Source organism: Aplysia californica, unplaced genomic scaffold (assembly GCF_000002075.1).
Source record: "Aplysia californica isolate F4 #8 unplaced genomic scaffold, AplCal3.0 scaffold00259, whole genome shotgun sequence".
NCBI classification, from domain to species: domain Eukaryota; kingdom Metazoa; phylum Mollusca; class Gastropoda; order Aplysiida; family Aplysiidae; genus Aplysia; species Aplysia californica.
In genome coordinates this window covers 654,935-666,451 of record NW_004797529.1, presented here as the reverse complement: position 1 = coordinate 666,451, position 11,517 = coordinate 654,935, and the positions used below count along the sequence as shown (strand labels likewise).

The 11,517-nt window shown below is 39.1% G+C and overlaps 1 protein-coding gene across 1 annotated transcript in view; it reads left to right on the top strand.

The window, feature by feature from the left end:
- The window catches only part of LOC101846587 (serine/threonine-protein kinase BRSK2), an 84,432-nt gene extending 73,124 nt beyond the window's left edge, over positions 1 to 11,308 (top strand). The window contains exons 12-16 of the mRNA XM_035970372.1: positions 5,389 to 5,434; positions 6,365 to 6,485; positions 7,139 to 7,319; positions 9,512 to 9,678; positions 10,335 to 11,308. Coding sequence (XP_035826265.1) covers positions 5,389 to 5,434; positions 6,365 to 6,485; positions 7,139 to 7,319; positions 9,512 to 9,678; positions 10,335 to 10,442 — 623 coding nt within the window. The 3' untranslated portion in view covers positions 10,443 to 11,308. The remainder of the gene's footprint in view (positions 1 to 5,388; positions 5,435 to 6,364; positions 6,486 to 7,138; positions 7,320 to 9,511; positions 9,679 to 10,334) is intronic.
- Positions 11,309 to 11,517: the final 209 nt, after the last annotated feature.

Sequence of the window (11,517 nt, the reverse complement as noted above, 5' to 3'; positions counted from 1 at the left end):
CCTCCCCAGTGTTCCAACCAGAAGCCATAGAGATGGAAAACTTGACAGGTTGCACACAATACTTACTCTCAGTTTTGCTAACAACTGCCTGCTCACCTGATATAATATACCCCTACACTAACAACAAAACAGGCCGTGACTCATCTGTTTTTCCTGTTACTCGGATAGAGTTACCCCCTTTTAGTGTACATCTATATGGTTACTCTAGATGTATTGCGATGTGGTGGTGGCTTTGGGCAATATCTGCATTAACTCTTTAACGACGAAGCGGACGCATGTGTCCGACCAGCAGTTAAATCTAGTAACAGACCAAAGTCGACGTTGCGGCACATTTCGAACCATCACCACACAAACCATATACATCAACTTGCATATTGTCATAGCATGCACATATTGTTGCCTACCTCATTAAAGTTTCAGGCAACAAAAACACAGAAGGGGAAAATCTGCACGAAAAACGAATTTATGCCTCTATATTTTAAAAGTATGTACTCCGAAACAGCGCGTCTTCAATGAGTTAATACTCCAAGAACTTTCTTTTAGTTTTAGCAATAAGGTTTTAAAACGCTCTCAACTGCTTAAGGTCGTAAGAGTATAAGCGCCAAGGGGTGGATGTCAACAGAGAAGCCCAAACAGGGAATCATGCTTACTCTGCTCACCTCTCTAGCTTCAACAGCACAAAGTCTGTTTCCACTATCAAGGCTACCCGGATATAGCGGGTCACAAGAGAGTGACAAACATACAAAAGAAGTAGAGGGAAAATGATGATAGTAAGGATGAGGAAAGAAAAAGCAGCAGTTCCCCCTATGTTGTTCCGGCACAGTATGAGCATGACATTGATAAATCAGCCCATTTACAATTCTATTGTGCATAAGAACATGTTAATATCCCCCCTTTGGGGAACGGCCTAAAGACAACTTCAGTCAGTAGCCCTCCCCTGGGGGGGGGACATTCTAAGTACACGATTTAGACAAATCAACAGGGAATTTAGCGCTTGGAGTGTGATAAAAGAAGGAAATTCAAGGAAAGGAATGAGAAAAAAAAATGTCTCCCTACTCGGAATGGATCATGTGCAATTTGCCTGCGTGAGAGGACTCCCCTTCCGAGAACCAAACTGTATTTTCTCTGTGACTGTGCATTTTCCGAATTCTGAACCAACGTCTCATTTCTCTGTGTAGATTCCTCTCTCTTCTGGCATTGCAGCACTCTCTTCTGTCTATCTCTCTTTAAGTATGCTGAATTTTTATTAAAACTGAACGTGTAATGATGTATGAATGATTGTTATATTTAGTGCGATGTTCAAATCTTGGATTAAACGAGACAAGGAATGATTGGTGTTGGATGTTTCTTTCAGGGGGCTGTACATAGCACTCCTTCGAGTCGGCCTTTCCACTTTCCGCTATAAGCTGTTTTTGTTGTGCATGGGAAGTACAAATCGCATAACAGTTATAATAGAGGCACTAAGCCTATACCCTTTCAACACTGTTTTTTTCTACAAATCTACTGCTTGGTGTAAGACACCGTCATACTCAAAGGTATCAAATAAAAAAGGGGGGCGGGAAGGAATAAAAAAGGGGGGGGGGGCGGGAAGGAATAAAAGGGGGGTGGGGGTGCACAAAGAGTCCAAAATCAATCAAAAGGGGGGGGGGGGGGGGAAAAAAGGGGTGGGGGGTGGCAGATTAAACCTCATACCCCTGTACTAGTAGGAACAAATCTGTTTAATTTCTCCTTCAGTGAATAAAAGAACAAGAGATCATGGAATTGTAGTGATTTTAGTAAGTTACTGTAACAACTTTTCCCATTTAGGAACAAACCAGTTTCATTGAAAAACATAAACCAATGTACAAAAGTTTTTTCAATGTACAGAATATTGAGGGTAATTTTCCATTAACAAAAAAAAAAGAAGTTTCAATCAGATCGTCGGTCATGGCAAGCTGGAAAATAATACTTACTCGATAACTTGCGGGTTCGGGGGTTCGAGTCGCGTGCCCAACATTGTGTCCTTGACAAAGGCACTCCACACAAATTGTCCTCACTTCACCCAAGTGGGAATGGGTACCTGGCCATAGATAGACAGCGTAAGATCTTGTCAGTATGTTAGTGTTTTAGTGCCTATAAATGGCCGCTTGCACTGTATGCTTCCCAGGAAGTTGAGGTTGTTTCAGAATGCTCTCAGGCCTTTTGGGGTAATAGTACAGATTGCGAAGCGCATAGAGCTTGCTGTTGGGTGGGGATTTGTGCTCTACAAATGCTATCCTATAATTATTACCTTAGAGTATGTCGCTTTTCTGAATGGCCTGTGGCGCTGTCTTACACTAACCAGTGAAAATACTCGGTGGATTGACCATTGAGGCAAGTTAAAACACTCGTTCAGTGCATTTTGAAAGCTGAAAAAAGTTCTATACCAATAAAATTCTTTTTTTCAGTTTTTGGTTCAGCCATCTTTTTTTCAAAACCATCTGTTATGATATTTCGTAAAATGTCCTCTATAATATGTACATATGTCGGCCTATTGATGTGTACAAATGGAAGAGACAGAGAAATGTTGCACCCTGTGATAAGATAACTCATTAACTGTATCCTCTGATGCATGTTCTTTAAGCAGTGACAGATTATCAACGCAGTTTGAAACTTTGACTAAATTATTGACGAATTTTTAAACTTTGAAGAAGTTTAACTGTTTTGAGTGTTCAAAAAGAGTGTGTGAATAAAATTCTACCCACCAGTTGCACAGAATAAAGGAACAGGAGAGACTTAAATCTATAATCCTTGAATCTCTATCTGTAACAGTTGCCACACTAAGTACGCAAGTAATACACTATTGGACATTATCATACGAACTTTTTTTCTTCTAATTAAAGGGCGCCAACCTCATATAAATGGGCAAGGGATTTTTTTTTTTTTAAGGAGCTGGCAAGATCTTAAAAATAAGAGTTTACCGATTGCATACCAGAATAATCCTGAGTGGGATTGGTAGTTCGTATTTTCATAATCTGACACTGCTGGCATGACTGAGAGAATGCTGACTTCTTTTGTTCGGTTCGGTCAGAAAAGACTAAAGGCTAACCTGGCCAGAGATAACTGTCTAACATCTTTGCTGTTGTCGTGAATTCCCCAACTCTTCTCTCATCGGTCGGTTGAAGCTGATGTTTGAAACTTTCCTGGAAATGTCTCGATTTATCTGCCTCATAATCACCCAATACGAGCATGAAATAACAGAATGCTAATCATAGATTTTGTCATACCCTGTTCTTGAATGTTGATGACATGCCTCTTGACGTTTATTTTTTCTGTTCTTATCCGTTTTATGATTTTAAAATGTTAAAACACTCAAATTGTAAGCAATACGGTCCCTTTTTAGAAACCATGAAATTGCAAACCTGATCTTACGAGCGTGAGTACAGTCTAGCACAGTAAACACCAACACGGAAAGCTTAAAATTAAACGTGGGTCAAATGGTACAATTTGCCATACCCCAACTGATTTTTCTATCTTTTTTCTTGATCAGTTAATGTAAAATATTGATGTGTTGAACACATTAGGGTGATCCCCGAAGTGCTTGAGTTTTCCATGCCTGACTGAAGATTCCTTTAAGGTTTTAAGGTACTTTATTTAATTTAAACTGTATTTTTTTAAATGTTTATTTTCTTTTAATGTTTGAAGATTTACAATAAAGATTGTTTTACACTTGTTCATGACAGAAAATGTGATTTATAATTTGTTTTGATAATGTAATTATGATAATTGTTTATGTCTTTGATTGAATGATTTTGCCCAACCACCTCTACCTAGTTCTAACTTCTGTGACTGTTTGCCACTACTTACTACGGTGTCATGCTGAATGATTCTCATCCGTCCACAGTGCTAAATATGTTCTAGTTGACTCATCTACTGTTGCATCATTATTTTGTTTCTCCATGGAAGCACATACTCATCTCTTCCCGCACGTTCTTGAATAATCTCCATCTTGATGCATGACACTCGATGCTCCATCACGCTATGATGTTTTTACCGTATTGTTTAATGGATATATATTATAAATGTACGATCTATTTTCTGAGATCCAAACTTACATTGCTTTTGAAGACCATCAAATTGTTTATCTTAGATCATTATTTTCTTGGCTACCTACTTTAATTATTGCATTTTCACTATTTAGCAGAGACTGAAGTATTATCACTTTCTTGCTATAGCTTGTTCTCTTTCGTTTGACCGCATAAAAAACAATTCTATCTCCTTTAGAAATTTGCCTGCACCTACAATACTTTGCATGACACTTCTGCAGGCCAGCGACCAAACAAATTTTTTTTTTTATGTTGCCCCAGTAATAAAGAAGTTTTTCTCTTAGGGTCCTTATTTATTAAAAACCGCTCTTTGGATGCATACACAGGATCCCTAAAATAAATTACCTACAGCAGCCTCACCAAAAAATTGCTCATTTTGAGACGGCGACACCCCCCTAATCCCACATTTCAGTGTAAGCTTGTAGATTTCATCCCCCGGCTGTCTAAACGTCTCTACGTGCTCCACGTGAGTCTCGAAAAATATCCCATCTCTTGAATCGTGTTTCTTAGGCGAATGCTAAAGAGTGATGTAGAGGAAAATATGTCAACTTTTCAATGTTTAAGGTGTGTGCTGTAAATCCCTTATTATTTTTTTGGACCCGCTTTAGGCATACATCAAAGAAATCGTGGCAGAACGTTAGTTTGCAGAGACGTTCATGAATGGACTTTTAGATTCTGTTGATCGCTCAACTTTTAGACGTGCACGCAAAAACCTAGAAAGATTAAAAAGAGTGATTTGTTTCTATCCCGTTTTAACCACGGTCAGACGAAAGTGAACGAACTTTACAAATGTGTGACAAATATTGTCGCTGCTACCAAGGCTTTCTTTCATTCCGAAATTCTGAGAAAAATATCTTTTCTTTTTATGAAAGGCACAGAATCTATTTGAATTTGTCAGGGAAACAGTAATGGGTCTAAAAATAATGGGGGGGGGGGGGGGGGGGGGGGTGTCTAAGTCAAAATATCAATATTAAAATTCTTCCTTGGGAACTATGCCATTACTACTGCTGATTTACGTTATCTTTTAAAATATTCTTCCTTTGGGCTTCCAGAAAACCTTATTGTGAAAATATATATATAATGGAATATGATGTTAAATAAATAGGGGCCTATGTAAAACCACAAAAGGGGGCACTGAAATTGTGTACTGGGGAACATAAACAATATTAATTGTTCAACATCTTATTATTATCTCAGAATTGAACTTTTATTTACTCTTTAGTTTTGCACACAAACAAGTTTAGAGAGTAAAAGTTGAAAGGTCATTTCTCACTTTGTTTTCTGTATGCCTTAACGCTTGCTCGTAATTTCTCTGTACTTTCAGTGCCAACATCGGATGAAATAACTATGACTCCTGAATCTTCCCCTGAGTAAGACTTTGTGTTGTTTAGATCGAAGAGCTAGTTGGTCCAAGGTCAAAAAGTGGCCGTATTTTAGTGGGTATGCAAGATCATTAAAATTAAAGATCTAGCAAGTAATTGGACTAAGAAATCTGGAAACCATTTAAAAGCACACATGATGTCAAAGAGGTATTTTGTAATAAAATTTACCTTTTTTTTTTTCTTTTTTTTTTTGAGGTTAGCACATATTTTTAGGTATAACGTTATGCACCGCGGTTTTCTGTAGGTGCTGAAGAATCTGGGGTGGTTTGCTCCTTCTTTCTTATCAAACTTCTGTGATCCTTATCTGCCCTCCTTCCTTTTTGTGTCATTACTTTCTTGAAGCACCTCTAATACATATATTATGACCTTAATGAGTTGCTATTAAGTGCCTTAAAGACTCTTACCACAACTGAACTCAAAACTCAGAGGTCCCGTCTCTTAAATAACCTAATAGTGTTAATAGAGGTATAAAACCTACTAGCTGGGTCCACTTTCGATGAACGGAATGACCGGTGCATTAACATCAACTGAAAGTCATTGGCCTATTATATTTACACTATACTGGAATGGAGCAATAAATCTTGAGAGATGCAAAAAATTAGAAGGTCTAGATCAAGATCTATACTCTCAAAACAAAATGCGCCTCGCAAAATATCACTTCCGCACCAGGTTTTCTAAAATTACAGAGACAGAAGCGTCGGCCTACAAAAGCGATCGGCGAAATAAGGAAATTTAGCTTTTGGCAGCAAAATTGTCTCAAAACTGAAAAAACGAAGGACGTCATGATCTGGAGAATATTTTAAAGAATCTTTTGGCGAAAACCGCAATGTCGATCAATGCAGCCATTAAAAAACTTTTTGAATAGCAAAATTGGGCCACCACAAATAGATAATAGACATTGTATGACCATTTTCCCAGATTGGCCAAGAGGTCGTGGTTCGGAGGTCTGATGGGCATGGAACAAGAGCACCACTTCGTCATGGTGCGGGAGAAGAGTTTCTCACAGGTCAAGGCCGATCTGGTGCACGCCTTCCTGTCTGTAAGTCTAAACGTGACGTTTTTTTGTGGGTGGTTGACGGGTGCTCTGGTGTGGTTTGCTTCTTCTTTCCTATTAAACATCTATCCTCCTTACCTCCCTCTTCTTCTTTTTTATGTATGTTACTCTCTTGTAACACCTCTAATTTTCTGGCGCTCATATAACCTTATGCTGTTGCGAGCACCGTAAAACCTCTACTAAAACTAAAAAAGACGTCTTTTTTTTTTCTCATTCTGTCTTTTTTCTCCTTCTTTCTAGTTTCTCCTTCGTTCTTTAATCATTTTCCTCGTTCTTTCCCTCTTTCTTTATTCTTTCTCTTTTTCTTTATTCTTTCTCTTTTTTCTCATTCTTTCTTTAATCATCTTCCTCGTTCTCACTTTGTTTTTTTCTTTCTCTTTTTTCTCCTTTCTTTATTATTCTTTTTCTTTGCTTTATTCTTTCTCTTTTTTCTTATTCTTTCTATTCATTTTCCTCCTTTTTTGTCTTTGCTTTATTCTTTCTCTTTTTTTTTCTCATTCTGTCTTTGTCCTCATTCCTTTCTTTCATTGTCTTCCTCATTATTCTTTTTACTTCATCATTTTTTTCCCCTCATGTTCTTTTCTCTCATTCTTTCGGGGCTTTTCCCCTCACTTATTGTTGTGCGGCATTCATTGCAGACGTGCGACCTGAGCCACTGCGTGGTTTCCACGACGACCTTCAGAGGGGAGTACCGGCGGGGCGGGGGCTCCTCCATGTTTTCTCGCAACGTGCGCTTTCAAGTGGACATCAGCCCGGCTCCTGGTGAGCGGGACACGGCGTCTGCCACCACCTTCTGCTTGACCTTCACACTTGTCTCAGGTACGTGGGCAAACTCAAGGTCAAATTTGTTTTACCTACAATAATAATATACGGTCACTTTTAAGCACAAGGGGCTATCCCGTAAAATGCTGTTTTGAGAAAATCGAAAGTCGAGTTTTTGCCCCTTGTTCAGTTTCTTTAAAAGACAAGGAGAGTTTTCTCTATAACCAAACAAATATACACACCAATGAAACCAAACTTCTCCTATAGGTAGGGCAATGCCCACTTTTGGTGTAGGTCAAGATTTCTGGAAACCATTGAAATCTGGGTTAGCCGGCTTGTCCTTAAATTCAACCAAATAATCCTTTTATAACCATTGTCTTTTCTTCTTCTTATGCTCAATTTGGGAGGGGGAATTGAAGGAAGGAAGGAAGGGGGGGGGGGGTTAGGTTTAACACTTTACCTCCTTATCTCGCCGATTGGCGATGTTTACCAATCAAAATATGATGACAAAGTTTACCGCCCCGTTTCTTTGGATTTTCCTCAAAACATGATGGCAAAGTGTTGAAGGGGAAGCGATTCACTTTAAAGCCTAACGTGTGTTTTTAGGTTTGATATGGTGACCTATTGGGGTTATAACTTGTGTGTATATTTCACAGTAGCTAGTGAGTTCTATAGGACTCAGCATCTGCCTCATCACATGATGGGCTCTAACATGGTCAGCTCGCCCAATATGTCTCTGAGAATTCTTTAAATTATTCTTGTCCAGACTTTCTGAAATAGTATCCATCCATGTTTTGGGTCACGACGTGGTGGAATCAGGCACTCGTCATTTTGGGGGCTTATAGATTTTTTAATATCAACTTAAAGTTTTTTAATTTGTCTTGCATTTGGCGGAAAAAAATACCAATCTATTTTGAAAAGCAGTCGAGATTTTTGTGATTGAAGAGGGTAGGGTGACCTGGTATGAGAGGTCGAGTTAAAGGGAAAATTGCTGCCAAATTTTGGTGACTTCCAAACCTTGAGTATTTACATTTACTTTTTTTGTGTGTCCTTGATAAACGTATCCTGGTAACATCCACACAGAAATGTGTTTTTGAATTAACATAAAAGGTTTTGAGTTGTTTTTTTAAATTTGAAAATAAATTGCCCAACGTCTAGAAGAATGCAGTTTTCTTTGATTTAATTGTTTTTTTCTGGCGCCTGATTTCAACACCCTGCCTCACATATTCATGTTTTTGAATTACCTTTTCTTCTAGATTTTATTAAAGCCATTGGCCTTTTTAGTAAAATATAGACAGTTTTATTTTAATCAAAATGTAAATTGTTGTTTTTAAAACTGAAATCTTTAACCTTTTAACCTAACCATAATACAAAAATCAAGCCGTGCTGTGAACTGTTGTTAAAATGCAACCAACGTGTGTTTCGCGCTCTCATATGACCTTATAAATTACAGTAAAATGCTTGCTAAACTAAACTAAAATATATTATAATATATTATGTAGGGCCTACTATACAGGCAGAATTAGTTATGTCCAAGGGGGGGGGGTTAGAAAATTATGTAGGGATTAAGCTTTGAGGTTCAAATTTAGAGATCTGTTTCTTAAATTTCATTACAATCTGTTTAACTTGCTACAATTACTTACATGATTTATCACCTGACTATCTAAAACAGTTTTTAACACCCTATGTGCCTCCTAGAACGCTCAGATCATCAAGTGACAAAACAACCCTTGTTAAGCCTAAAATAAATTACAAATCATGTGGCCAACGCTCTTTTTCATATTTCGCCTCACTTGTCTGGAATAGGCTTCCAAAAACTATTAGAGAAGCAGAAAATCTAGAAATTTTAAAGAAAAAACCTAAAAGCATTTCTATTTTCATCATATTTCGATTACACAGAATCCATCCAAGCTGTAGATCGTCATGAGTTCGTATGTGTGCATATGTACGTATGTGTGTATGTATGTGTTTATGTGTGTGTGGGTGCGTGCATGCATGAGTATGTGTGTGCGCACGTATGTAATACTATTTGCTTATAAAATTGATTAGTAATTCCATAATATGTATCATGTTAAGCGCATAGAATATTCCATAAGTGGATAGGTGCTATATAAATGCAATCCATTATTATGATTATTTTGACCGGAGCCTGACTTCCCCATGACATCTCTCAATTGTCTTCCCCCGCCTCCTCCTCCCGCCTCCTCCTCCCGCCTCCTCCTCCCGCCACCTCTTCCCGCCTCCCACAGGTCCATCCCGACGGTTCCGCCGCGTCTGCGAACATTTGCAGACTCTCATGTCGTCACCCAGGGGGGAGAACCACCGGAAGATCAGCACAGACAGCACCGTGTCCTACTGCTCCGAGCTTGTCCCGGCGTCCTACTGTTCTTCCGCAAAGGAAAATGGAGATGCAGACGTAAGTCTTTGTGCCCAGTGCACGCTGATACATTTGGTCAAATCATCCAATAATTATTGATTAGAATCAAATGTGTGTGTTTTTGAAAGATTTATAAATTAGTTATTTTTCGCAATCCAAGAATGAAAATATCGGCTGAAAATCTCCGCTGGGATCTGAAATACAGATTTCTAATTGATGCCATTTTCTTCAAGTCTACCGTGTCTTTTATTATTCCACAATATAAAAAATCATTCTGACAGACTGCTATGCAAAGCGTACAGATCGGATTAACGAGTAATTTCCTCTTTAGAAAGTGGTGGCACAGAGTTCCCCACGTCGTATGGATACGATAGTAGGTCTTCCATCTTTCCTTTCCATCTGTTATTTTTGTCCGTCTGTTTTGCTTCTCTCTCTTGCCCTTTTTAACTCCCCGTGGAGCGTAGGCCATCAACAACATTTCTCCAGCGAAGCCTGTCCTGTGCATCCTTTTCTAGCTGTTTCCATGATGTCCCCACCTTTTCCATTTCCACTTGTACCGCTCACCTCCGTGTCATCTTTGGTATTCCTTTTTTACTTTTTCCTTGTGGATTCCACAAATAAACAGAGCAAACATCCATTATTTATGTTTCAATGTTTTAATTTCAATTCCTGTTGTTTGGGATTTTTTCCATCAGAATCACGACAGAGAGCGGAAACCTCCTCTACCGCCTCGGAACCGAGACATGGCCAAACCTCCGAGCAGAAAAGCTCTCGCGGAGAACCTGAACAGAGACAAAGTTTGACAACACGCAGATTTCCCTACTTCACTCGTACACTCAGATGTGCCCGGCGCGCTGCGGCGGTGACCGGGGAGAGGGCCACGCCTAGTCGCGACAGCTCTTTCTGCTCTCTTCAACGTCAGGGAAGAGAAAGGGGAGGGAATCTCCTCTCGCCCCACCCCCACCCCCACCCCCACGCGAGCATTAGATCCCACTATTTGTTTCTGTGACAAGGAACAACTTATCCTGTGAGGAGGTAGCAAGGTGAATATTTGCTCATGTTTTCGTGTTGATGAAGAGGAATTCCCCCATTTGAATTTACCCTTTATGCAACAAAGAATGTACATCATTTGAAGGAGATTCCAGATTGCTGTGTGTTAGTTTATTATCCATATGAAAATTATTGTATGATATTGTACGAGAAGTGAAAGTGATGAGTGGAGTGTATGAAGTAGGAGTTTCAATGTTACGTGTGCTTCTTGCGTGGAGACCTTCAGGATTGTCAAACAATCATAAGATACATAACTACACAAACATCTCTTTCAAATTGTCTGTAAATTTGAGCTTTATGGAAAAAGTTACAGATAATTTGAATGAAAGACAAGCTTCTCCAGAGCTTTGAAAAATAGGGAACTGCTTTAAAGTGTCCAAAGAAATATTTGGTTGAGTTGAAGCGAGATGTTGTGTATAACTTGCGAAAGATTTTTTGGCAATCTTGAATGAACAACTGTTTTTGAAAAGTTGTATATATAGACATGTGTGAAGGGTCCGGTGGACAAATGGAAATATCGTCAGAAACTGAAAATCGTAAGCGTATCATCAATTTTTGTTTTTGTAAAGTGTTTTACGGCGCTCGCAACTGCATAGGTCATATGAGCGCGTGCGACACACCTAATATTTTCAGTTGGTAGGAAATTTTGAATTTTGCCCGGGTGGCGGCCGAAGCCTACTCTTATCGATTTTAGACCACCAAGGGATCTTTAACGTGCGCAACTTGCACACGGGCCCTCCGAGATTTTTCGCCTTTGTCCGAGAAGGCTAGGTGTAGATCTTTCCTACCAGAAGATCAGGGGTGTGGCAGAAAGACAGCAGTAAGGAG